We start from the raw sequence: 27,270 nt of genomic DNA on the forward strand, positions 1-27,270 counted from the left end.
TGGTTCAAGTCCAATCAAGGACACATGCCTGCATTGTGGGCTTGATCCTCAGTGGGGGGTGTGAAGAAGGCAGCCCATCAATGATTCAGCATTGATGTTTTCCTTCCTCTCTGATATCAATTTAAAAAAAATTATATATTTATATTAAAATGCAGAAGTGAGGCAGCTATCAGTGCTTTGATGAGATATATTCTAAGTAGCAAAACCAACAACCTAGGAAGAGACAAAAGGGAGAACGGAGTGAGGGCATTTTAGGAGCACATCCTCTGTGGTTCAAACCATGTTTTACCCCTTCCTGTCTTAACTAAGTTTAGTTATCTAAAAAATGAAGGTATTAGTAAGTACTCTTAGGGCTATTCTGTATATTAATATATTTAAAGTGCTTAAAAGGGCATGTCACACCGTAAATGTCCAATAAATGTTAGCTATTGATTTCATCTTTTATATATTTGCAGCAATGAGTGAGAAGGTCTAGGTCTAGGGCAGTTGGAAGCAGTCCATTGGGATAGAATCCCCCAATACTATTTAGAGGTGTTTCCATTTTTAACCATCACTTCTTGGTTAGTAAGATTGACAGTCCCTCCCAAGGTCGCCTAGTATTGATGACTGAGACTACCCAGTCTTCCTGGGCTGAATTCTTCCCATCAGCCACCGGCTGGTTTAGTAGGGCGTTGGAGTCACCTTAAGTGACCTTAATTTCTCTTCCTGGCCTTGGGTCAGGAAAAGGAAGGGCATCCTCCGGCCTGGGGCAAACTGCCACACATCTGTTTCCCTGCCCAAGGGGAAGAGCTCACCTGGGAAGCCGGACCCCAAGGCCCCACGCCCCTCCTGCGCAGGCCCCCACCCATAGGAAGGCCGGTTCCCTCGCGGGGGGCGAGGCGGGACCGGAAGGGGCGGGGCGCGGCGGCGCGGGGGGCGGGACGTCCGGGCTGCTGCGCCCTCTGGCGGGTGTGGCCGGCGGTGGAGGGGAGGAGGGCGGAGTCCCGGCCGCCGCCAGCCCGGGCGGAGGCGGTCCCAGGCGCGGCCGGACGGGGGCCGGGCGGCGGCGGCGGCCGTGCCGGTAGGGAACGGTCGAGCCCCTGCGGCCTGGCGCAGAGCTCCGCCGCCCCGTCGCCCAGCCCGCGCCGTGAGGTGGCCCGGGGCAGCATGGAGCGGTGGCGCGACCGCCTCGCCCTGGTGACGGGCGCCTCGGGGGGCATCGGCGCGGCCGTGGCCCGGGCCCTCGTCCAGCAGGGAGTGAAGGTGGTGGGTTGCGCCCGCACCGTGGGCAACATAGAGGTGAGGCCTGGCTGGGGGGCGGGGTGCCCGGGAGGGTCGTTTTCGCCGGGTTCGGGTCCTGGCGGGGGCGGGGGAGCGGCCGGGGGCGGGCTGTGACGCCGCCCTCCCTGGCCCGCCACCCGCGGGATTAGGGGCAGGCTGGTGCCTAGGAGGGCAGGCCTCTGGAATGCCCTCTTTTAAGGAACAATTCCCCCCCACCCCATTGTACCAAGTCTGTCCCTGGCCTCTTCCTCCCTCTCTCCTACCTGCCTGCGCGGGTAGGCTGAGGAAAGGGGAACCGGAGATGCCCGGCTTAGCGAGGCAGCCAGGGAGAGAAAGAAAAAGCTTCCCGGATTGCTTTCTCTGGTCCCCACACTTAGCCCACAAAGCCAAGGAAAGTGGCTGGTCAGCCAGATGAGCAGAAGCTAGAGGTTATGATGATTTTTTTTCTTTTTAACCCAGGTCTGAGGTTGGGATTGAAGTGGGAGTGGTTTTTCTGAAAACAAACAAAAAAACAAACAAACAAACAAACAAAAACAGTCTAGCCTCCTCCCTCCCCCAACCCCAAATCTGAGGGCTAACGTCCTTCCCAAGGGGCTTAAAGGAGTGACAGACCCTTGTCCAATTTGACTAGGCGGGACTGAGGAGGTGACAGGAGCCCCGAGGGGGACAAAGCACTGGAGATGGAACTCTGGCTTCCTCTGAAAGTGGGGTTGGGAGCAGAGTGGTGAGCAGCAGCAGGAGCTCAGAGACAAATGAAGTTGGCCATGTTGGAGCATGGGGGAAGGAGAGGCATTTCCATCGTTGGAGCATGGGGGAAGGAGAGGCATTTCCATCATGTTCACTGGATTTGCCCAGCAAGATCACTCTCGGGGTGTGTGTGCGCGTGTGTGCGTGTCACGCTAGTGCTTAGCTGCAGGGCATTATCTCCACCTTTGCTCAGGGTCCCTGGGCCGCGAAAGGTAAGGAAGCCTTGGGTGGGGGCAGGGGGAGAAGGTGTACAGGAAGGAGGGCTGTCCCCTCCCCTGCTGCCGCCCAAAGGTATATTTTATAGCCTCCTAGATAGTCCCAAGGTCACCTGGTTACAACACTGCCCTACTCTGCCCCTCCCGTTCTGGAGCTCAGGAGCCTCAGAACCTAGAGGGTTAGGCCAGGGATATTCCCTACGTCTGAAGCTACTCCTGCCTTCTCTTCCTAATGCCCTGCCCCAAACTAACCAGGAAAGGGAGTCCCTGAGCCCCAAGGGAATCTCCAAGCGGATCACTTAGCCCCCTGAGGACTGGTGGGGCAATGAGAGGGCAGGGGCAGGGAGAAATATACTCTCAGTCCCTCTATTCTGGCTTTCCTGAGAGAGCTTTTGAGTCGGGAGGAGGAAGCGAAAAGTTGCCTGCCAGGTGGGGAGAATTCTAGGTTAGCTTGCCCACAGTCTGCTTTTATTGATGGCTTGGTTGATAGTAAAACAGAGAGAAACCCTGTTTCCTGAGGTGGTTGTGAGTAGGTAAAACTGGGTGAAGGGCTTCTATGCCTTTTACACTTGGAAAGTTAAAGCAGAAAAGAATTTCCTAGGTCACTTGATCCAGCCATTTATCCCCAGCTTGGTTTGGGGGGCAGGGAGGCTGCAGGCCGAGGCAGTTGGCTAAGCCGGCTTTCCTCTAGGGCACCCGTTCCCCCTGGCCTTCTCCCTCCCCCCCATGTACTGTGCACAGTCACCTTCAGGAGTCTCAGGTGCCCCGTCGCTGGCCTCCAAGGCCACGTGGCTTGTTTCTCCCGGTTTCTGAATGTCAGCCTTCCTCCCAGGGATCTCGGTGGCTCTGCTTTCTTGGGTCTTTCCCTTCCTCCGGGCTCTTCAGAGTGTTGAGGGCCCTGGCAGTGCACGGGGGGGGGGGGGGGGGGGGGGGGGGGGGGGGGGGAGGGGGGGGCAGTGTCACCTGTCACCTGACTTGCCTCAGAGTTTCCAGAGAAAACTAGGCACCGTGGGACAGAGGAAGAATTTGTCCTAATTTCCTGACCCTTCCTGTATTCAGGGCGAAGGGAGATTGGCAAATGGGCTCTATCGAAAAAACACGTGTGAGAACTCTGAGCCACTGGCTGCAATTTGTGGAGAGAGGGGGGGATAGTTCAGATACAAGCCCTTCTGGATGAGGTGATGGGACAGAAGGGATGGAAGCGCTGGCACCACCAGCTCAGTGGCTCTTGGAACCGGTGGGAGTATGGAGTGGGGAGAGGTGCATCTTACGTAGGAGCAGAGAAGGTTCTATTGAGGGAGAGGAAGAAAAGAGAAATCACTCCAGCACCAGCCCCTGGCCCCTTTCTTAGAATTGAAGTCTCCAGTTTATCCGTGAGGTTACTCCATTGGTAATCTCAGCCTTCCCCTCCCTCACTCAGGGTGCACTCTCACCCCCTGGACTCAGACCAAAGACGACAAGCTTAGCCCCAATATCCGTGTGGCCAAAAGGTGGCCGCGGAAGGAGAGAGCTCTGTAGGCGGTGACAGCAGAGGGAGGTCTCCGGCAGGGGAGGCGTGGGAGTGAGCAGCTCACCCCAGTTAGATCCCTGTTGGGTTTCATAGGAGCTGGCTGCCGAATGTAGGAGTGCAGGCTACCCCGGGACTTTGATCCCCTACAGATGTGACCTGTCAAACGAAGAGGACATCCTGTCTATGTTCTCGGCTATCCGCTCTCAGCACCGCGGTGTGGACATCTGCATCAACAATGCTGGCCTGGCCCGGCCCGACACCCTGCTCTCCGGCAGCACCAGCGGCTGGAAGGACATGTTCAATGTAAGGGCTGCAGACCGGGAGTGGGGGGCTGGGAGGACGGTGGGGAGCTCAGAGTTGGTGAGCCGGAGCACTGCTCGGGATGGGACAATAGCAAGAAGGCGCTTTGGGTTCCTTCCTGGGCACCCTTTCTTCTTTCCCTACCAGAGGGATCGTGAGTGGATGGATGGCCCTGTCTTTTTTCCTTTGAGGCCCTGGGCATAGTTCTTAAAGTCCAGGCTGATTCCTTCCATTGGAAGAAGGCTCGGTAGGGGAGAGAGCTGCTGTTGACTGAATGTCCCCATATGTCAGCACTATGGGTGCTTGGGAACATGGTCTTATGGGAAGGAAAGGATCGGAGAGACAGGAGACAATGTTCTTAACCAGCCCTGCCAGCAACTATGTGGCTTCAGGCAGGTACTTGCCCTTTCTGAGCTTCCGTCTTGCCGCATTTAATTGGGATGAACACACTCATACCATCAGTGTCTGGGGCCACTAACTCTAATGTCCCCTGTGACCTAGGAGGGTAATAAGAGGGTGAGGCAGGCCAGGTGGGGTGGGCAGTAAGTGACAGAGCACACGGCCATGTACGGGGGCAACCACTCTAAAGTCCAGTGTCCCCGCTGTAGGGCAGTGTGGCCCAGTGTGGCCAAATCTTACGATTTCTTTGAGAGGAGAGGGGAGCCTGGGGTTTTGTTTTTTTGTCGTTGTTGTTGTTTTTCTCCTGGTTTATTTGGAGCCTGGGTTTTTCTGTGACACTCACTTCCACGAGGGCAAGGATTTTTGTGTGTTTTATTCTCTTACAGCCTCAGCTTGGAAACAATCAATAGATACTTTTTTAATGAATGAAATCTTCTAATACATGTTGGAAATAAATTTAAAATGCTTTTAAAACTAAGTATGGTCCAAACACGGCCACGGGTTTTCAACTTCTGGACTGTTTTATGGGGCAACATTGGGTATGAAATTATTCTGAGAAGTTGAAAGCAGTGTGTGAATGCAATGTGTCTTTCCCCTCACAATTCTTTTTAAAATATATATATATATATTTTTATTGATTTCAGAGAGAGGAAGGGAGAAGGAGAGAGAACCATTGCTGGCTGCTTCCTGCATGCTACCCACTGGGGATCGAGCTCACAACCTGGGCGTGTGCCCTGACCACGAATCAAACTGTGACCTTTTGGTTCATGGGTCGATGTTCAACCACTGAGCCACACCGGGCCCCCACAATTCTTTTCCTGTCTGCTCACGTAGCTTTAGCACCTAACAGGTGTTTGGGCCAGGAAATGAACAATGACTATTGAAACAATGAACAGTGAAAGTGAAGCACCCTCCTTGCCCTCACAGAGAGCCTTCTGGGAAATCTGAGTTGTGGCCCTCACCTTCACAGGTGGGTCTCTCAGCTTGAATCTCAACTTGCCATCTATAAAGTGAGGGGCTTACGTTAAATCCCTAAGGCCCCTTCCACCTTGAGCATTATGTAATTCTGTTAGGATCATCCTATGAGGCACCTTCTCCACTCCCATCCCTAACCCCTGGGCCTAAGACAGTGGTCAGCAAACTGCGCCTTGCCGTTCTGTTAGCTAATGAGTTTGCCGACCACTGACCTAGGAATCCACTTCCCTGACATCCAGGGATCTGTTTCTCCTACTCCTTCTGTCCTCAGGAGCTGGGTAGGAGCTCCAAGCCCGTACTGCTAAGAGGACCTCACAAGCCCGTACTGCTAAGAGGACCAGAAACCGGGCTGAGAGCCCCTGGCCCTTCTGCTGTGGTTGCTGAGGCAGGTTCACGCTCAGGGTGTTCTGTCCCGATGCCTGGCTCTGACGCCTGATAAGGACAAACATCTAATTTCCCGGCTGGCCCCGTCTCTTCTGGAGAGGCGAGACATGAGGCCCTGCTGAAAGCTTTATCTCTGCTTGTCCTCCTGGGTAAAGCTAGGGGTGGGGCTGGGCAGGAGCTTTAGAGCAGAGACATTTCTTCAGGCCTACGTACCTTGAAGGGTGGGGATTTAGTGTCACCTCTGCCAGAGCGAGTAGGAGAGGGCAGAAAGGGGCCAAGGAAGGCGGGAAGCCCCTTGGGAGGTCCTGCCTTCCAGGACAAGTTACCCCACCCTCTTAAGAGTCTCTGCCTAGTTCTGTAGATGGAACAGAGGTTAGAGGAAGGAGGAGCAGACCTTTTCTACTAGTAGTCTCAAGGGAGGGGACAGGAAAGGAGCAGAGAATGGCTGGGTAAGGTGGGGAGAGGCGAAGGGGTGTTTGAGGGGAGAGATTTTTAAAGCCACTTTAGGAAGGATTTGAGGCTGTTTAGGAGAGAGCAGGATCAGGGGCACTGTCCCAGAGAAGAGGGTATTTGGAGAAGAAAAGAAAATGGTTCCCTGAGGCAGAGATTCTACTATTTAGAGAGGAAACAGCCAAGATACAGAGGGTTCTGGGTTGTGTGTGGGGTTTGGGGGGTTTCTATTCCTGTTTGCAGGAACTTGGGGGTCACCCAGGGAGAGAAGCTGCCTCTGCTGTCAGCTGGGGCTGTCAGCTTTGGCGGGGGGGTACTTCTAAGGCACAGTGCCCTGGGCCTGTTGTTGGTCTCTGCTGGGACCTATGCACTGTTTGGAATGCTTCCCAGGGTTCTCTGTGGCTCCATCACCTGCTCCGATGGGCCCGAGCTAGAGACACCCCATTGCCCTCCCTGGCCTGCAGGTGAATGTGCTGGCCCTCAGCATCTGCACACGGGAAGCCTACCAGTCCATGAAGGAGCGGAATGTGGACGACGGGCACATCATTAACATCAACAGGTGAGACCGTGGCCCAGGGCTAGCGCGCAGATCACCACTCGCCCTCCAAGCTGGGTGATCTGCTGCAGCTCATTTGATCTCTTTGGAACTGTTTCTTTGGTAAAAGTAGGGATTTAATACTCCGTTAACACCCAGTGGCATGATTGTGGGGAGGGGAAGAACAGTGTATGTCAAGTGCCAGCCCCTCGTTGGCTGGAATGGGTGGCTCAGCCCTTGTCTTTGCAGTGGAAGCCTAGGGGCTCTCCTGGCCCTGAGGTTCTCCATTCCTCAGGCCCCGGAATGAACCCCACCTTGTGGCACAAAGAAAGACTACACAGTGTCATTGGGAGCCCCCACTCTAGCGGGGAGCCATGGCCTCTGCCCTCAGAGATCTCCCAGTAGAACCGCATCAGTGAATGCGCAGATGAAATGAAGAGATTTTTGACAGCCTGCATGACCAATGTCCGAGTAGGGAAGACATCTGGAATAGGGTTTTCAGGAGCTGCTTGAACAACAGCTAGATTAGTGGGCCACAAGGATGGCCTCCAGACGTCCCCTGCAGCATCGAGGTGGGGGGGTTGACTGGTACAGCAGGGGGCACTGCTGCTCTCGGGAGCGTCACTGTCTTCTTTCCCCTTCCCTCCCTCTACCCAGCATGTCTGGCCACCGAGTGGCACCCCAGTCTGTGACCCATTTCTATAGTGCTACCAAGTATGCCGTCACTGCACTGACAGAGGGACTGAGGCAAGAGCTTCTGGAGGCCCAGACCCACATCCGAGCCACGGTGAGGGTGTGGCCTGGCCCTGGTGGGGATGGGATAGGCACAGGCCTTCTCCACCCACTCATGCTGCCCAGGGAGCCCACGTCCAGGGTGTGCTGCGTTAGAACCCCTGCGAGCAGATTGGGCACGGAGCTCCCGGGCTCCGGGGCTGCTCGCAGGGCCCCCCTGCTCAGTACCTGAGTGTCCCGGTTCACTGACTTCGAGGTAGGAGGGGATTGGCCTGACTGGAACATGGCGGGGTGAGGCTGAGGGAAAGCAAGGGATTGTGGGAAACCAGGTGCACAGTGCCAGGAAATCAGGACTCTGGGCTCTTCCCTTGAACGACCTTGGGCAACTTAACTCAACCTCTCCAAGCCTCAGTCTTCGCATTTATACAACAGAGATGATAATCTATCAGGTTATGAGGTTTTTAAAGAGAGAACATTTTGTTAAATATTTACCTGGCTTTAGTAAGGGCTCTGTAAGTGGTAGATATTGTGATAATCACCAGTGGCAGCCTTGGAGCCAGGAGGCAGGTGCTGGACATGGGACAGCCATCCCTGTGGCGTCCGTCCTTTCTCTCCAACCTACTCAAAGCCTGGCCTCTGAATGGGGTTGGAGTTGGGCAGAGCTCAGCTCCTGAGCAGGCCCTCTCTGTCGGCCCAGTGCATCTCTCCAGGATTGGTGGAGACACAGTTCGCCTTCAAACTTCATGACAAGGACCCTGAGAAGGCAGCTGCCACCTATGGACACATAAAGGTGGGGCCTCCCTCTGGGCTTGGCAAGGCCACTCATGCTAAGTGAAGGCAGAGGGGAGGGAACCTGTCCTTCTAGCCAGGCTGTTACCCCTCCTAGAGGGTTGGGGTGGGATGTGGATGGTGGAGAGGACTTCAGTGGTGGGAGGGAACTCGGATCCATTCCGTCCTCATCTTAATCCCCTTTTCCCCTGGTGCTCAGTGTCTGAAACCTGAAGATGTGGCCCAGGCGGTCATCTATGTCCTCAGCACCCCCCCACACGTCCAGGTAGGTCTGGCATTGGCTGTCCACCCCATGGAGAAGCCCAACGATCCCCAGAGGAGGAAAGCAGAGAGGCCTTAAAGGGGGTGGCAGAGTGTCCTGACTGCCTCAAGCCTTTGTGCCTTCTGCAGATCGGAGACATCCAGATGAGGCCCACGGAGCAGATGACCTAGTTTCCTGTGGGGAGCTCCTCCTCCTCTCTGAATCTGCAGGGCTTGGTGCTGGCCGTGGGGTTGTAGGTGTTAATCTCTGGACTCCTGGACTCTGCTTCCTCTCTCTACCCCTCCCAGGGGTTTGAAAATGTTTGAGGTCTTTCTTTATCTAACAAATTGTTTCCACCACAAATGTGAAAAGTGGGCTGGGGAGAGGAGGTGGTGTCCCTGATTCTTTTACCTGTTAACTCACTCTTGGTCCCCTTCTTGGGCTCCTTGGCCTTTGTTTGCTGTCCTTGGTCTCTTCCCTTTGACTTGGGGCAGGACCTTGGCCAGAAGAGTGGCTTCCCCCTGTCTTCTTACACTCCACCCTCTGTTGCTCAGGGATAAGGTGGCAGGGGGACCTCCTCACCTTTTCTCTGAGTGGTTATGGAGGGCTCCAGCTTCCTCCTCTTCCGGCCCCAATGCCCTCACCAGCCCTTCTCTCCCCTCCCCTTCCCCACGTAGTTCTCCAGTCCAGTGGGGGTCATCACTCGACTCTGACTGGCAGCAAAATACCAGGGCCTTCCTCCCAAGTGGATTTCAGTGTGCTAATTAAAGAAAAATTTCAACTACCGACCTTGGCTTCGTGGTTGTCTTTCGGTTCTTCTCCTTTCTTTGTGGTTAGGGGTGGTTGTTTCTCAGAATTTCTCCCAGGTGAGTAGAAAGTAGGTGAACTTAGAGCCTCACTTCTGGAGTGTAGACTACCTTAGGTAGCAGGTGTGCTTTTGCGTTGGGTCTTGAAAATTGGTAGAATTTGCCAGCCAGAAAAGAAGACAAGATGTGCAAGGCTCAGAGGCCAGAAAGAGCATGCAATGCTGTGGAAACAGCACAGAACTTAGGGCAGGAGTGAGATGGGGCTGAAAAGCCTGAATCCCTGGAGCTCCGAGTGCTGAGCAAGGAGTCTGGCCATTACCTTCGGGCCAAGGGCATCAGTTGGCTTTTCAGCTGGTGCCGGACAGGCACCGAGCGGCGGCTTAGAGAATCACCGCCACATGCCACACGGTAGGAAGTTACTGCTCAGTCCTGCTAACCGGTGCTGAGGGTTTGAAAAGGCAGTAGAAGAGCAGGGAGGGGCTGGATGCAGGAGAAGCTGCTGAGCACAATCACCAGTATCTAATAGGAAGGGAAGCACCACGACTGACCTAGTTGAACACATCTCCATAACGTGTCCTTTGCTGGTTCCTGGGTGAAGGCAAGCCTCCAGCTTCCTGGGACCTCAAGCCGGGATCAGGGTCAGCTCAGCGCTGACCACTGCCTCCCGCCGGCCGCCGGCTGCCTGGCGGCGGAGGTCGTTGCTCAGCCCGCCCCGCAGGCGGCGCTGTGGGGACGGCCTAGTGGTGCGCATGTGCAGTGCGGCGCCGCGCAGGAAGCCGACTCGTGCGCGAACTCGGAAGCGGGGCACCCGCGCGGGGTCGGAGGAGGCGGTCGCGGGTCCGGCCACCTGCCTTTAGGGAGTCTTCCCGCCGCTGGGAGGCCGGACTATTCGTTTCTGTCTGAGGAGGCGGGATGAGTGCAGCAGGCTCCGTCCGCAGCGACAGCTCTTGAGGACGTAGCTGAGGGCAACGACCATGGCGCTGCTGTGGGCCCTCAGGGGCGCGACCCGGCGTTTCCCCTGTGGACGCGGGTGCCGGTCCTCACACTCGGCGGCGCGCGGGGAGCGGCCTGGTGGGGAGGAGCTGAGCCGCCTGCTCCTGGACGACCTGGCGCCGGCCCCGCGCTCCCTGGAGCTCCTGTTCGGCCTGTCCCCGTGCCTCCTGGCGCTGCGGGCCGCCCGCCGCCGCGTGGCCCGGCTGCTGCTCCAGGCCGGCCGGGCGGGGGTGCAGGGAGAGCGCGCCGAGCTGCTCCGGGCGGCCGAGGCGCGGGACATCCCGGTTCTGCGGCCCCGGCGGCAGAAGCTGGACGCCCTGTGCCGCCACCAGGTCCACCAGGGCGTCTGCATGGAGGTGAGCCCGCTGCGGCCCCGGCCCTGGACTGAGGCCGGGGAGGCGAGGCCAGGCGATGGCCCCCAGCAGCTGTGGCTCGTCCTCGAGAGGCTCCAGGACCCCCGGAACCTCGGGGCCGTGCTGCGCTCCGCTCACTTCCTCGGAGTGGATAAGGTCGTCACCAGCCGCAGAAACAGGCACGGACATTCGTTATTTCCCACGTGTCCCAACTTCAGGGGGCAGCCGAGTCCCTCAGCACCTTGCCCCTTTGGTGATCCCCTAGTCAGGTCTCCCTAGCGCCAGAATTTTCATCTTTAACCCCTGGGGGCTGAGGGAGGGGAGGGGTTCGGGGGAGAGCCCCGGCCTTGAGATTGCACAGCCTTACACGGGGCATGGGGTAACTTTGCAGCTGCCCGCTCACTCCGGTAGTCAGCAAGGCCAGCGCGGGGGCCATGGAGGTGATGGACATATTCTTCACCGATGACCTGGGCGGTTTTTTGCAGGTAAGGGCCTAGGGGGCTGGGGTGGCGGGGAGGAGCAGAAATGAGCCAAGCTCAGCCTCTCAGGGCACTTAACCTAGCAACTGATGGAGGAAGGGGGAGAAGAGAGCATGTTGGCAACATTCCCTATGCTTCTTTAAATCCCTTTGGGAAGAGAGAAGGATCCCAGTTTTTTGGTTTTTTTTTAACCATGAGTAGAACAGATTCTGCAGTTGGAGACGTCCTAGCCTCATTCCCTTTACTGCACTTCCTCAGGCATCCCTTTTTGCCCTGCTGCACGTCTACCACAGTGCCTCAGTACCTGCTAAGGAGTCTTCAGTAAATGTGTCCCGAGTTCCTCCATAGGAACTTAAAAAAAAAAAATTTATTGTTGAAGGCATTACATATGTCAACCCCCCCGCCCCCTGACTCCTTCTAGCCCGCTTGAAAGGCTCTTTGAGTAAAGACTAGTCTATGCCTTTCTCCTCTTCCCTTTCATACACACAAAACAACCGTCACTAACAACCCCCCCCCCGCCCCGCCCCAAATTTGGGTAGCAAACCTGTCAAAGAAGCCGTCTGCTGTTTTCCTGCTGGACACAAGGGGGCAGTATTGCCCTGCAATTTCTCTGACCATCTCCAAGTCTCTCCCATGTCTCGGTACTTCTTGGATCTCATTCCCCTATATGTAGTCTTTTTTTCTTTTTTTTTTTCTTTTTTGCCTCATTCACTGTCAGGGCTTTAAGTAACATCTATATTTGAATGCGCCCCAAATGTATAGCCTAACCTGGATCTTGCTCCTAAATCCCAGATTCACAGATCTAGTTACCTACTCAATAGCTCTGTTTTCAAACAGCTAGCAATATTGGTTTCAGAAAAGCAAGGTAAATAATAGTTGATGGGATTTTAGAAAGCTGCTCAATGTCCTCACCCCAGAATAACTCCAATATAAATAAATAAAAGCATCTCAAAGGGGTTATAAAACAAAACAGCTTTCTTTTGCTGTGTAATCGGCATTTCAAATTGAACAGTTCCATAGTCGAGCCCCTGTTCCTTCTGCAGACCCAGCTCAATCGATGGCAGCTCCATCCTCTCAGTTGGTTAGGACAAACCTTAGCACTATGCTTGATTTTTCTCTGCTCTCACACCCATTCCTATTTGTCAGTGCATCCTTTTGGTTTTACCATAAAGTTATTTGCACATTCTCACCTCTTCTTGCTCTCTCCATTGCTCCCACTCTGGTCCAAGCCATCATCGTCTCTTGCCTTATTATTATTATTATTTTTTAAATGTATTTTATTGATTTTCTTACAGAGAGGAAGGGAGAGGGATAGAGAGCTAGAAATGTCGATGAGAGAGAAACATCGACCAGCTGCCTCTTGCACACCCCCTACTGGGGATGTGCCCGCAACCAACGCACATGCCCTTGACCGGAATCGAACCTGGGATCCTTCAGTCCGCTCTACCACTGAGCCAAACCGGTTTTGGCTGTATTGTTATTATTATTATTATTATTATTTTTTTATATTATGTATTATTATTTTTTAAGTCTACTTTTATTCTTAATTTTAGAGAGGAAGGGAAAAGGAGAGAGAGAGAAACATCAGTGATGAGAGAGAATCATTGATCGGCTGCCTCCTGTAGGCCCCACACAGCGGATCGAGCACACAGCCCGGGCGTGTGCCTTGACTGGATCGAACCCTGACCTCCTGGTTCATAAGCCAACACTCAGCCTGGTTCATTAGCCACGCCAGCCTGGCTCTTGCCTGTATTATTGTGAAACCCCCTACCTGGTCTTGCTTCTGCTATTGGCTGTCAACCCAACAGGCAGAGAGATCCTGTTGCAACGTAAGTCAGACCATGCTACTTTTCTGTTCAGAGTTTTTCACACCCTTTGCATTTTTCATAATAGAGCCAAAATCCTTCCAGTGGCCTTTGAGGTTCTATCTTATGTAGCCCTTTGTTCCCTCTTCTGTCTCAATGGCTCCCTTCCCACTGGCCACACAAACCAGGTAGGCAGCCACCTCTCAGCCTTCACATTTACTGATCACTGCCTAGAATATTCTTCCCCCTGACGTCTACACCGTGCTTCCTCATCTCCTTCAGATCTTCACTCAGAAGTCATTTCAGTGAGGCTCTCCCTTCCATGAAGCTGGGATTTTGGCCGCCGTTCGCTGCCCTATCTCCAGTGCCTAGAACAGAGTCTGCCCGTTCTGGGTGCTTAATAACTATTGACTGAACTGCATGGCTCAGCGAGGTAATGCATACAAGGTGGGGCAAAAGTAGGCTTATAATTGTTTGCATGGGAAATAATTGAATGTTAATACAAGAATAAACTAAAGTACTTGCAATTGTAAACCTATTTTTGCCCCACATGTATATAGGCAAGGTTGGGGCTCCGATGAAGGTTTGGTGAGCTAGAATATGATTTCTTTCCCCTTGCAGGCCAAAGCCCAGCAGGGCTGGCTCGTGGCTGGCACGGTGGGCTGCCCCGGGCCTGAGATCCCCGGACCCTCTGAGATCCCCATCACTAGTTGCTTGGAGTTCCTCTGGGACCAGCCTACTCTCCTAGTGCTGGGTAGGTAGATGTTCCTGCTTTTCTGTGCTCAGCCATTCATTTCCTGAGTGCCTGCCTGTCCAGCTGTGGCATCCCTAATCCTCTGCCCTTCCACCCCTCCCGTGCTCTGCAGGGAATGAGGGCTCTGGCCTGTCCCCAGAGGTGCAAGCCTCCTGCCAGCTCCTCCTCACCATCCTGCCTGGCCGGCAGCTGCCTCCTGGCCTGGAGTCCTTGAATGTCTCCGTGGCTGCAGGTGAGTCTTACTTCTCTTCCTCTGATCACACACGTGGAGCTGTTTCATCCTAAACGAGTTCCTCAATCATTCTGTGTCCCCATTGCTTTCTGTGCCAAATGCAGAAAACACATCCTTTTGAGAATGAAATGAGGGGGTGCCTGGCGTTTGGCCCTTCCTCTTCTCAGTTGTCTTCCCCATGTCATTCTGTCTGTCTTTGCAGGAATTCTTCTTCACTCCATTTGCAGCCAGAGGAAGGGTTTTCCTGAAGAGGGGAAGAGAGGGCAGCATCTCCAAAGACCTCCGAGAACCCTCAGCCACGGCTGACGGGCCCAGATTGCCTCAGCACCCAGGACTGCCCTCGGGATCAGAAAGAGAGAGGCAAGACGGGGGCTGACCTGAACTGTAGAAGATGTGTATGTGCTGGAGGGCAGGGGACAGGTGCCCACACATCCACATGGCGAAATGTGTTGGAATCTGTTACCTGGTGTGCACCAGGCTCTGTTTAGTAATCACTGTCTCGGGAAGCAGGGAAGTTTTCGGTGGAGACCAGAAGTTCAGTTCCCTGTGTTGAGTTTGCACTTGCGGTTGGAGATGGTAGCCTGTTAATTTCTAGGATGTGCTCGTTGAGAGGGTCTGTCTCCTCCCAGGTCCTGCCTGGACATCAGCAGGGAGTTGGGCAGCACAGTCCAGGGATTCTGTTCCTTCGAACCAGTGTGAGAAGGGAGAGGGAGCCAGAGGCTCTTTGTGTGGACTAGACAGGTTGGAATCCAGGCTCACACCCTGCGGGGCCTTGAGCAGGGACTTCATCTTTATATGCCTCAGGGCCCCTGTGGGCACCTCCCTCTTAGGGCCAGGGCTGATGTGAGGCTCAAATAAAACCTCCACTGGTGGGCCATTCTGTTGGATTCGTCCATTAGGTGGCAGCCTTGCTCTTCAGCCCACAGTCATTTCGGGAAGCTCTTGCAGTCATCTGGGGGGCGGATTCCTGGCCGAGGCCCCCAAGAGGCAAGGGAAAGGTTAGCAATCGCTTCCCACCCCACTGGCCCTCAAGTCCCCCTGCCTGGTGAGTCCGCAGGTAGTCCACTTACACAGAGGGAACCAATGAAGGCTGGCCTCTGATTCTGGGAGGTGGCAAGGATAGGGTTGCTGGTGGTTATATTGGGACCGATCGGTACTTGTCCCTCAGAGTCCCACAGATGGAACAGAGGCCACAGGTGTAAGTAGTTTAGAATTGTCTGGGCTGCACATTGGAACCACGTGGCAAGCTTTAAGAATCAACTGACACTGGGAGATCCCTACAGTCTGATGTAGTTGGTCGGTGCAGCGGGGCATCAGGATTTGTAAAGCCTCCCCCTCCGCCCACCACAGGTGTTCTGTGCAGCCCAGGCTGAGAACCTGGAGCAGCGTTTGTCAGTCTCAGTGCTGTTAACATTCTGGGCTGGATGATTCTCTGTTGTGGGGACTGTCCTGTGCATTGTAGGATGTTTAGCAGCACCACTGGCCTCTACCTACCAGATGCCAGTAGCAGCCCCCTTCCTCCAGTTGTGACGACCAAAAATCTCTCTAGACATTGCCATATTTCCCTGGAGGGTAAGATGGGGGAGCCACCTAGTTGAGAACCACTGCTCTGGAGTGTGGATCTAGAGGACAGCAACCCTAAATTCAAACCGTGATGGCTGTTGACCTTGGGCACGTTCTTTATTTGCCCGGGCCTCCGTCTCCTCCCCTTTCTGGATTGCTAGGAGGATTCAGAGGACACTAGGAACTCGGTGCCTCACGTATAGTAGGTGCTCAGTAAATAGTACTGCCCTTTCTCTGTGGACTGCATTTACCTTGGAATTTTATGGTAATGCCAATTTAGAAAGACATTTGAATTTGTTTAAAAAGGGCCTAAGATTGCTTTATGGTCAAAGCTGATCCTCTCAAGAAAGGAAGAAACCCCTTCCTAAACCCCACAGATCACCACTTTATTGGCACTCTCCCTCCTCCCTTGAACTGTCTGTCCCCATCTGGCACACAGGCTCTGACCTCTGCTGGCACACGTCAACCTTGGGCATACTACCTGTTTCCTTCCTCCCTGCTGTGCTCCTGGCCAAGAGCCTCCTGTGGCTTTGTACCTTGGCTGCACTGTAGAGTCATGGGATCGGGGAAGGGGAATAACTTTTAATACTCCGGATGCCCAGAGGCACCAGACTGATGAAATCAGAATCTCTGAGGAGCAAGCCAGGTACATGCATTTCTTACAGCTCCCCTGCTAGCGTGCAGCCAGGTTTGAGAATCACTGTTCCTCCAGCCACCTGCTCGTATCCAAGAAACCTCTGCCAAATCACACCATGCTTTGGAGAGCATGTCTGGAAGCACACACCAGGCAACCTTTCATCTGTCCCTGAGGTTCTTTAGAAGATTCTGGTTCTAGCCCTGGCTCCATGACTTCCTACCTAGATGGCTTCTCAGTCTCCACCCCTGTAAAACGGGAATGACACCATCCACACCTGCTCCAGCTGCCCCCTCCGCAGCAGAGATGTAAAATAAGATGAGAGCGTGTCAGTAAAACATGTTTTTGGCCAGCGTTGATCAGTGATTAGAGTGTTGGCCTGCTCACTCAAGGGTTTCAGGGCACGTACCTGGGTTGTGGGTTTGCTCCCCACCCCTGGTTAGGGCACGTGCAGGAGGCAACCAGTCAACATGTCTCTCTCACACCAGTGTTTCTCTTTCTCCCCCTCCCCTCCCTTTCACTCTCTCTGAAAAGCAACGGGAAAAATATCTTAGGGTAAGGGTTAACAACAAAAAAAGTGCTCTGTAAACTAAAGAACTATGCACCCAGGACTGGCACACAACAACAAACCTGTTGTGATGGTTCACCTTATATGTCAACTTGCCTGGGCCATTTGTCAAACGTTCTGGGTGTGTCCGTGAGGATGGTTTTGGGTGAGACTAACATTTAAATTGGTAGACTGAGTAAAGCAGATTGCTTTTCCTAATGTGGATGCACCTGATCCAATCAATTGAAGGCCTAAATAGAACAAAAAGCCTGACCCTCCCACGAGTAAGAGAACTCTTCCTGTTTTTTGTTTTTTGTGTTTTTTTTTTGGAACTGAAAACATGGGCTCTTCTGGAGTCTTGAGCCTGCTGGCCTTCAGATGGGAATGACATCATTGGCCTCCAGTATGAGACTCACCCTGTAGAACGTGGGGTGCCAGCTCCCATGATTACATGAGCCAATTCTCTATCTTATATAATAAAAGGTTAATATGCAAATTGACCCCTCGGGAGGTCGATCGGGAGTTGGACCGCTCGCTATCATGTGTGCTGACTACCAGAGGGCGGCACAGAACGAAGGAAGACCCTGATTGCCGGCCAGGCCTAGGGACCCTACCCATGCGCAAATTTCGTGCCCCAGGCCTCTAGCAATAAATAGGTAAGTGTGTGTGTCTCTTATTGGTTCTGTTTCTCTGGAGAACCCAGACTAACAGACTTGATGAAAATAAACTCAGGTGTCCTGGAATTCCTTCCATGTAGGGGCCCAAACCCAGCATGGAAACTAGAAGTTGGGGTTGGGGGTATTCAGGGTCCAGAGCCCCTAGTCCTGCCCATGGACTCCTCTGGGATCTGGAACCCAATCTGATCTGCTTGGGGTATGCTATTTATCAGCTTTCTGGTCCCTGTGGTCTGGGCCATCTAGAGGGGTCACTCTCCTGGGCTAATAGCCAGCCACAGGGGTCCCCTGGGCAGCAGGCTGGCTGGCCTCTGGAAAGATAAGTTCACTTGGACCAGAAGGAATTGCGGCTGTAATTTCCTGCCATACACAGCCAGGATGTAGTCATGTCATGCAAACCAGGCATTCTCAAGCCAGAGAAAGCACCTGAGGTCCCAAGGCCCAGGATGAGGTCTGCTCCTCCTTGGAGTGGCCTCTGGTGCCTGACACATGACACTGTTCATCAGCTGTGATACATACACGAGCTCTGGTGGCTGTGGCAGGGAATGAAGGTGCTGGATGTGGGTCCATCCCCCGGAGGGCAGGGTGGGGCTGAAGCCACAGGAGGCCATGCAGTTTGCTGAGTCCCAACTCTGTGCCTTGCTGATGGTGTAAATGTGAACATGTCCCTTAACTCTTCCAAGTCTTATTTCCCTCATCAGTAAAATGGGGATAGCCATGGTGTCTACTTCCGAGGAGCCTGGTGCAGATGAACTGAGATGATGCATGTGAAGACCTCCGCTGGTGCCTGGAGGATGGTGTCTTCACAGCACCCAGGGGCAGACCCAGAGGTCAGGGCGCCAGGTTCTTCTCCCCTACCAAACCAGCCTCAGTTTCCCCAGAGGCTCTAGGGTCTCCTTCAGCTGCAACACACAGTGATTCACCTCTGAAAACTGCCAGAGCGAGTTGGAGAGGGGAGGGGCTCAAATGGCATTTGCAGGATCCTCCTTGTCTGGGCTCCACAGTCAAGAGGGGGAGGGTCCCGAAGGGTTGGAGGCCGACAGAATTTCCAGAGCAGCTGAACTGTGGCCAACACCTCTGCTTCCTTCGAGGGCTGCTGGACTTTTCTTTTGGCAGAAGGCTAAATTGCCAGGTTCTGCCTCCAGGCTGGGGTCTTAAATTAGATACCACACTCACACACACTCACACACACACACTCCTACAGACGCCAGGGGGGCCTCACAGTTTGTAAATGTAATCAACCTTGAGGTCTCTGTCTTCCACAGGTGCAATTAGCATGCCCATCTGCTAATCCCTGATAAATGATGTTTACAAACACGGGGCTCCACTCAGAGCTGCTCAGTCCCTCCCTCCCAGGCCAGGAGGCTGGGGTCTTCCTAGTACACACCCCCCCCCCCCCGCCTCTGCCCCCCACTACTACTTCAGTCTTCTCTAACCAGCATCCCTCTCCATCCCCTTCCTCAGGGCCCCCGCCCCACTGTCATTGCACACACCTGGGAAGGAGATGAAGAGAGCACACAGGGAGCCTGGGAGGAGGATGGTAGGGCTAGGATCCTGCCCCCACTTCCCGGGTCAACGTTCAGGACTCGTGGTGGGCTGGGTGTGCTTCCTTTATTCACCGTGTCAGCTGCAATCCGGGTGGAGGTGTGGGCCCACGCCTAGTGCCCCCAGGGTGGGCTCCTGGACCTGTCCCCAGATGGGAACGTTCCCACCCCACCCACCTTCTGCTGAGGACCAGGGTGGGTCCATGTCACAGGCACAGTAGCAAAAGCATTAACACAGACTTCTGTGTTGGACAGTCCTGGGTCCAAATGTTAGCTCTTCCTCAGGCCACTTGACCTGATTGAGCCTCAGTGTCTTCACCTGTAAAATGGAGACATGACATCACAGTGCCTGGGACATAGAAGGTGCTCAACAAATGTGCGTTGTTTGCTGTGAACATGATGAAAAGAGGCATCTGAAACTACAAAGATGCCCAGGGATTTCCCCTCCCTCCCTGCACCTCCTCTCTGGGGAGCAGGGCAGGTCCCAGCTCATTACTGGTGGGGGCAGGGGTAGAGGTGTCAGATTGGAATCGCTCCTGGTCTGTTCGCAGCTTCCCTGTTTCATTAACACCTCCTTGGTGGTCCTCGGCGCATCCTGCTGGGGGAGGTGCTCCAGGAAGTTCTCCCTGCCTCCCTTCCAGCCCAGAGCTCAGTGCTCCTCCTAGAGTGCCCGTAGAGTTTTATGTGGGGAGAAGCGGCCAGTTCTGGCCAGGAGAATGTCACCGTCCCTTCCCCTCAGAATCCCCTCTGGAAGCTTGATCAGGTGGCACAGCACCTGGAGTCACCTCTTAACCTCTGTCATCCAGAGGTTCTAATCCCCCCACCCCCACTGTTTCCCAACCTGGCCACTGCCTCCTTTCCCTCAAGTCAGCATGAACAGCATGGTCTGGGTTCTAATCCCGACCCATCTCTTCCTAGCGGGATGTCCTAAGGCAAGTGGTTTTCAGGGGTCCTCAAACTTTTTAAAGTGGGGGCCAGATCACGGTCCCTCAGAGAGCTGGAGGGCCGGACTATATGAACTACTAATTCCTACTGTAACACCTCGGCTGCGCTCACTGCCCAAAAAACCTGGCGGGCCGGATCAGACTCCTCTGCGGGCCCCGCAGGCCGCAGTTTGAAGACGCCTGCCTAGGTCCTACCTAGAGTCTAGGACATGCATTGCCCCTTGTTTGAACGGGGATACCATACCCAAGCAGCACAGCACAGGGCCTGGTAAATCCTAAACTCTGTCAAGGCAGCCATTGTTGTTTTACAGATACAGCTGCTCTCAGAATTATCTTTTTAAATCGCAAAACCTTGTTTAACCAATGGGTGGGTGGGGAGCAGGGCCAGAGTCCCGTGACCATTCCCACATTCAAAGGAGCAGGAAAGGGCGGGAGCTCTGCCCTTGAATTGCCCCAGTTCCTTCCCCAGTCTGGGGAAAGGAGTGGGGCTGGTCGTTGGATTAGGACCCGGAGCTTTCTACTGTGGGCTCTGCGAAGGCTGCTTCTACACAAGGTTTCTCTCCACTGCTCTCCAGGAAGGATTCTTATGGACATACCTTGTCGTACTCTCTCTCTGCCATAATATTCTATCAGAGGACCCCCTTCCACAGGTGCCCTGGGGCCGGGAGGAGGGTCTGGGCCCAGGCCCCTGGCTGACCTTGGGTCCGTCTGCTTTCTCCCTCCACCTCTGCGCCCCTCTCTTCCTCAGGCTCCCCAGCTTTTTTTGCTGAAGTTGGTGGTGTAGCGGGGAGACTCCCTGAAAAGTGGCACCTTCTGTGGTTTATCTGTAACTCAGAAAATAATAATAAAATATCCGGACAGTTTCCTTTAGAGAAAAGAAACCAAGGCAGAAGTCGGCAGGTGAGGGAGGCGGTCAGAAGGTGGGCTAGGTCCCTTCTTGCTAGTAGCCTCACTGGCCCCCTGCCCCCTACAACTTCCCCTTGGCGCCTACAGGCTTCTGCAGACACCAAGCCCCATCCCCCTCTTTTAGACAATCAGCGTGTGAATTAGTTTGACTCATTGCCTAGTCCCAGGTCCCAGCACAGGGCCAGGCACATCCTGAGGGTTTGATAAGGGTGAGTGAGCAGCTCAGCAAATGGGTCCTGGGGTTGGAGACTAATTGCCTCCTGCTCCTCTCCACCGTGGTGGGCTGGAGGGACAAGCCTCTCGGCACATTTCCTGCTGGCGCTGACCTTCAGCTTTCCGAGGAGGCAGGACACACATGGTCCCCCAGCCACAGCTGCTCTTGATTCGGTGAAACAAAGGAGCTAATGGAGGGCCGAGAGGCCGCTCTGTAGAACCCCTCAGCCCTCAGCCTGCTGAGGCCCATCTGCATCCAGGCCTTGCACAGATGCCCCTCCTACAGATGGAGGTACGAGCCACGGGCCAGGCAGGCCCTGCAAGCGGCTGGATCTTGTTTAAGTCAGAGCCTGGTGGTGGGTAGGGGACGAGGAAGCTGTGTGCTTGGAGGCTGATGCTTAGGAGGGGGTAGGCACTATTACTACCGTTGGCTTAGGGATAGGAAACAGAGGCTCAGAGGGGTTGAGTAACTTGCCCAGGGTGATGGATACTGTGGCAATCAGAAGGGTTGAGGAGGGAGGGAGGTGGAGGATGGAGAGCTGGGGGTGGAGGAAGTGAACCTCCAGTCCAGTGGCTGGGAGGCCCACCCCTGCACCTACCCCCACCTCCATCGCCCACTCCTAAAGCATCTTGGCTAGCTCTCGATGGGGTCACCCCATGTCGGGGTTGGGGGGAGGGCACCTCACCAGCTCCCCACTAAGCTGTGGGTGGTATGCCCAGGTGGGGAGGTCAGAAGTGATAGCTCAAAGCTACTGTGGGATGTAGCAAAAGGTCTCACCTCTGTGAGACACCAGACTTGGGTTTAAATCTGGGCTCTGCTCCCATATCTAAAGCCTCAGATTACTTAATCTCTCAGCTCAGTTTCTTTCCTGTAAAATGGTGCCAAAACCCTTTTCCTCCCAGGGCCATGCCTGCCTCTTCCTTCTCTCTCCCTCAGGGGCCTCCTCTGTGTCTGCTATCTCTTTGCCTTTCCTAGCTTGGGTCTGGTGCCTCCTCTCCCTCTTCCTTCTGCCTCTGTTTTCTGATTATCTCTGTCCTATCTGCCTGCTGTGGCCAGGTCTCTGGGGCTCCCTCTTGCTGCTCCCTCTCTGGGGCTGTGTCTCCACACCCTGTCTGTCCCTCTCCTTGCCCCTCTCCCGGCTTCTGATACCCCAGGGGCTGATCGATTACGGCAGCTGCTTATCGATTGGGGTGGGCATCCAAGTGTGGCTGCTGGAGGCCACTATTGATGGACTGAATTGCTGCCCAGGCTGGATGGAGCGGCAGTTGGGGAACCTAGGGCTGCTGCTTGGGAAGTTGGGCTCCCCTCTCTCAGTCTGAACTCAGAGCCCCGGGTGGCTGTATTTAGGGCTGAATGGACTTACCTTGCCAGGACCTGAGAGTGGACGCTGCTAGGGGTGAAAGTGGGGGGTGGGCCAGAGGGCTTCTGAGGACAAAAGGCCAAGGTTTATTATTATTAGGTCATGCTGTCATTTAACAAGCATTTATTGAACACCTACTACATATCAGCTGGAGATGCAGCAGTGAACAAGTCCACAAGAATCCATCAGATAATCCTCACAGCAATCCTGACAATCAGATTCTGTCATTACCCTGTGGAACAAAACCCTGTGGTAGAATTGGGAAGACTGAGGCTCAGAGGCATGTGCCCCAAGTCTGAAACCCAATTTTGTCTGACTCCAAAATGATTGCTTTTTCCTTTTTTATTTTGGCTGCTTTCTTAACCATTTAAAAAAATTAAATATATTTTTATTGATTTCAGAGAGGAAGGAGAGGGAGAAAGAGTCAGAAACATCAGTGATGAGAGAGAATCATTGATCAGGTGCCTCCTGCATGCCCCCTACTGGGAATTGAGCCCACAACCCAGTCCTGGGCCCCTGACCAGAATTGAACCCAGGACCCTTCAGTTCACAGGCCAACGCTCTATCCACTGAGCCAAACCACCTAGCACTGTCTTAGCCATTTTTAAGTACAGTTCAGTAGCTCAGTGTATTCCCATTGTTGTGCAACAGGTCTTTTTCATCTTACAAACCAGAAACTCTACACCCACTAAGCAACAATTGTCCATTCCTTTCTCCCAGCCCCTGACAACCACCATTCTATTTTCTGTTTCTATTAATTTGACAACTTCAGATACTCATATAAGTGGAATCATATGGTGGCTGTCTTTTTATGACTGGCTTACTTCACTTAGTATGTCTTCAGGTTCATCCATGTTGTAGCTTGTGACAGGATTTCTTTCCTTCTTAAGGCTGAATAACATTCCATTGCATGTCCATACAACATTTTGTTTATCCATTTATCGGTTGCTTCCATCTCTTGGCTGCTGTAAATAATTCTACAATGAAGATGGGTGTACAGATATCTCTGAGATTCTGTTTTCAATTATTCTGAGTATATACCCAGAAGTGCTATTGCTGGATCATATTTTAAAGTTTTGAAGGACTGCCATACTGTTTGCCACAGCGGCTGCACTATTTTACAAACTCACCAGCAGTGCACAAGAGTTCTCATTGTCCCATATTGTCACCAACATTTATGGTTTTCTGTTTTTTATTTATTTTTTATTTTTATTTTTATTTTTAAAAAAAGTATATTTTATTGATTTTGTACAGGGAGGAAGGGAGAGAGATAGAGAGTTAGAAACATCAATGAGAGAGAGTCATTGATCAGCTGCCTCTTGCACACCCCCTACTGGGGATATACCCGCAACCAAGGTGCATGCCCTTGACCGGAATCGAACCCGGGTCCCTTTAGTCCCCAAGCCGTCACTCTATCCATTGAGCCAAACCGGTTTCGGCGGGTTTTCTGTTTTTTAAATAGTAACTATCCTATTGGGTGTTAGGTGACATCTCACTGTAGTTTTTTTTTTTTTTAATTATTATTTTTTTTATAAGCAATTCCCTTGTGATTAGTCATGTTGAGCCTCTTTTCATGTGCTTGTGGGCCAGTACATACCATCCTTGGAGAGATGGTGGTGCTTGGCTGGCAGTTGAACTCTGGAAGGGGCATGATCTGGGATAAACTCAAGATACGGTTTTGTTCCAAAGGGCCAAGGGCTGGGCAGGGCCCTGGAGGAGCATAGCTTCGCTGTCCTCTCCCATCCGCTTTGCCAACCCTTTGTCACGTGGAAAGCGGACACCTTGCTGATTCTGTTGGGTGGAAAAGATTTGCAACCTGATTTGAGGTGCGGGGCCATGAACTCCTCCCCTGCCTCCAGTCTGAACTCAGAGCCCCGGGTGGCTGTATTTAGGGCTGAATGGACTTACCTTCCTCTGTGAGTCAGAGTGCACTGGGAGAGGTGATTGGGCAGTGAGGGTGAGGCACAGAGGACATTCCTGTCTGACTGGGCCGTGTTCCTAGCGTAATGTCAACCATCAAGATCAGCCTTAATGGGGAGAAAAGTCACAAACAGGGGCCCTTCGGCCTTTGTGGGGTCACTTGCCTGTAGCCTTCCTTTTGGAACAGGGTCGCCTGTGGAGGTGCCAGGGAGCAGTCTTGATGGGGCCTCCTACGAATGTGAGGGCAGGATGCTCTCTGGGCAGGCGGCCTTAATGAAGCCTCGCCTGCTACACCCTCAGCCCCGCACAGGCTCACAGGTGTGAGTGCATGTTCTCCCCGCAGCCTCTGCTGGGGAGCTGGGAGCAGCTCTCTGGGTCCCGGGGACAGGCCAGATTTATGGCACTGGGAGAAATATTTAGGCCCGAGACAGTTTGGTTGTGTTAATTATGGAAATCTAAAGATAATCTATATTTAATGCTGAATTTTGTCAAATTTGCTAAAGAATTAGGGGAGCGTGTGCAAACAGTGACACTTCAATGAAGAACAAGGTGCAATTAAACTCTGAAATTTACAGTAGAATAATTGGAGAGCATGACAAATATAGTTATCAGCAGCAACTAATTAGGGGTCTGCTCGAGGTTTCTGGGCTTGATTAATCTCGCCTGGATGCTAATAAGTTATGCTGGGCAGCTGATAGCGTTTGTCCCCTCCTTTCCATCCTCCTCCAGAGTACTTGGGGGTGGGGATAGGACCCAGTCCGTCCATCCCTCTGGACAGGCTGGTCTGAAGGGGAATGCGGGCACCACCTCTGGTGATCTTCCTTGCTGCTGACTGTGGCCAGGCCTTACCTCCATTGATTCAAGTTTAGGCCTGAGCTGGCACTATTACCTGGCTGGAATGTGACAGCACCCTGGGTGTTGCTTGCCAGGCCCCGCTGTGAAGCCACAACCATCCCTCCTCTGTGGGTCTGTCCTGGGAGCCTTCCTCAGATCTGCTGCCCTTGTCATCCTTGAGGAGCATACCTGGGAGGGGTCAATATGCCTGAAATGCAGATCTAAACTCTCCTCTCGACCCTCATCCTTTCCTCAGAAGTTCTCCTGGCTAGCCTGGCCCGAGTGGCCCAGTGATTGAGTGTCAATCTATGAACCAGGAGATCAGGATTCGATTCCCAGTCTAACTGGGTTTCGGGTTGAGGATTCAACCCCCAATAGGGGGCGTGCAAGAGGCAGCTGATCAATGATTCTTTCTAATCATTGATGTTTCTATCTCTCTCCCCCCTCTCCCTTTCTCTCTGAAATCAATAAAAATATACTTAAAATAAAAAATAAATAAATAGATGATATAATTAAAAAAAAAAGTTCTGGCCGATAGATCCACACCTGAGGTTGCCTGAGCATGGACCCCATCCTGAGCAGTCTCCTGCTATCTCTTGCCTTTGCTCACAGCTAGAGGCCTGGTGTGCAGTGGTGAAAAGAAACGGGCTTATGGGGTCTCCAGCCAAGCCTTGAGGTGTTGCTATTTTTAAGTAACAGTGTGTGCAAAGAGGTGGCTCCGACAGCTTTCTTGCTTCCGCTTGCTCTTGAAACAATATGCCTGAAATGCAGATCTAATCATATCCTGCCCCTGCTCTGAAACCTTCACTGGCTCCCCCTGCCTCCAGGATAAAGTGCACACTTCTTAGCTTCCCGGTCAAAGCCGTCTACAGTCTGCTCTAGTCTGGTTCCTACTTCCTTTTGGGCCCCTCCAACTCCCTCAGCACCCGACAGTCTGAAGGCTCTTATTGAGGCAGTTTCCATGGTCTGCAGTGCCTTTTCTCCTGCTCCCCTCCCCATGTCCATCTACCTTCCTGGAGACCCAGTTTAAGTATCACCACCTCCCCAGCCCCCCCACCCCATGTTCCCAGTTACATCTGTTGTCCCACCCCCACCCATTGAATTCCCTCTTGTTGCACAATTTTCCTTTATGGCTGTGTGTCACACTCCTCCATCAGAGTGCAATAGATGATGTGGACACCAGCAAAATGGACCCTCCCCACACACACACATTGGCTCCCCCCCACCCCCATCCCCCACCCCCCGCCCCTTGGGTCTGCCTCTCCTGTGCAGTCTTCTGGACTTCAGGTTGGAGGTTTGGGGCAGGAGGTGCTTTGTTCCTTTTTTTGCAGAGCTAACAGCCTTTGAGATTCGGGTGAAAATGACAGAACTAGCTTCTTATGTTTGGACACTGAGGCAAGGCCTGGTTGGCCCATTTCACAGATGGAGACATGTCTTGGCCACTGCACAGTCTTGCAGAGACTGGCAAGTCACTGGTTGCAGGAGGCATCAGATAAACTGAGGTTTGGAGCAACTTTGCTGAGGGTGACGAGACCTGGGAGGGGGCAAGTTGGGACTCAAAGCCTCTCTGACTTTAGGTTAGCAATTTTCCTCCACAGCAGTTTTCCTGATGAATCAAGATCCCTGGCTCTGAGGTAACTGCAAATGGTGCCTCAGGCTTCAGATCACAGACCCCAAATCTTCAAGTGCTGTGTGTCTGTAGACAGATCACTAGCCTCTCTGAGCCACAGCTTCCCATCGAATGGTCAGCAGATGCTTAGTCCCTTCTTTGCAGGGTTGTGATGGGATGAAATGAGGTGATGGATGCAGAGACCCTTCTCACCTACAATGGACCCGACCCCCTGGGAACTTGGGCTGGGGATCTCCCAGGGACTCCTGGTTTGTCACGTGAGCTGGGAAGGGGAGCACAAACACCCTCGGGCCTCATTCAGCCCTTCTCTGGGGGAAGGAGAGAGATCAGGGGTCTCCTTTCTCAGGAGCCTCCAGCCCTTGCTGCTGCTACAAGTGATGGCTCTGTCTCCATGGCAACTTGGGCAGGCCGCCTGCAGGGCCTTTTGTGCCAGCGCATTGACCTCACTTAGGATGATTACCTTTTGGCAAATAAAATAATTGTGTTAATAAAGAGGCTGTTTGCTCCTACATCCCCCACCCCCTTGGCCTGTTCCCCATCC

At 53.4% G+C, this 27,270-nt stretch overlaps 2 protein-coding genes across 2 annotated transcripts; both read left to right on the top strand.

Moving 5' to 3' along the window:
* The first annotated feature begins 1,008 nt into the window (after positions 1-1,008).
* Positions 1,009-9,306, top strand: DHRS11 (dehydrogenase/reductase 11). The gene is made up of 7 exons (XM_036451301.2): positions 1,009-1,278; positions 3,826-4,035; positions 6,705-6,799; positions 7,433-7,562; positions 8,205-8,297; positions 8,496-8,561; positions 8,687-9,306. The coding sequence occupies exons 1-7, from the start codon at positions 1,147-1,149 to the stop codon at positions 8,726-8,728; spliced, it is 768 nt and encodes a 255-aa protein (XP_036307194.1). The 5' UTR covers positions 1,009-1,146; the 3' UTR covers positions 8,729-9,306.
* Positions 9,307-10,115: 809 nt separating this feature from the next.
* Positions 10,116-17,199, top strand: MRM1 (mitochondrial rRNA methyltransferase 1). Its single transcript, XM_036451295.2, is given in 6 exon segments — positions 10,116-10,868; positions 11,081-11,174; positions 13,595-13,727; positions 13,840-13,959; positions 14,162-14,241; positions 14,243-17,199. Coding segments are annotated over 6 exon segments (1,071 nt in total). The 5' UTR covers positions 10,116-10,317; the 3' UTR covers positions 14,336-17,199.
* The last annotated feature ends 10,071 nt before the right edge of the window (positions 17,200-27,270 follow it).

This window comes from Pipistrellus kuhlii, unplaced genomic scaffold, assembly GCF_014108245.1.
Source record: "Pipistrellus kuhlii isolate mPipKuh1 unplaced genomic scaffold, mPipKuh1.p scaffold_m20_p_22, whole genome shotgun sequence".
In the NCBI taxonomy this organism is placed as follows: Eukaryota; Metazoa; Chordata; class Mammalia; order Chiroptera; family Vespertilionidae; genus Pipistrellus; species Pipistrellus kuhlii.

Excerpts from the sequence above, each read along its gene's own strand:
- DHRS11 (XM_036451301.2), top strand. The coding sequence starts at position 1,147 with ATGGAGCGGTGGCGCGACCGCCTCGCCCTGGTGACGGGCGCCTCGGGG. Across the intron at positions 1,279-3,825 it reads GCACCGTGGGCAACATAGAG|GAGCTGGCTGCCGAATGTAG; the intron begins GTGAGGCCTGGC and ends TGGGTTTCATAG. Across the intron at positions 7,563-8,204 it reads AGACCCACATCCGAGCCACG|TGCATCTCTCCAGGATTGGT; the intron begins GTGAGGGTGTGG and ends CTGTCGGCCCAG.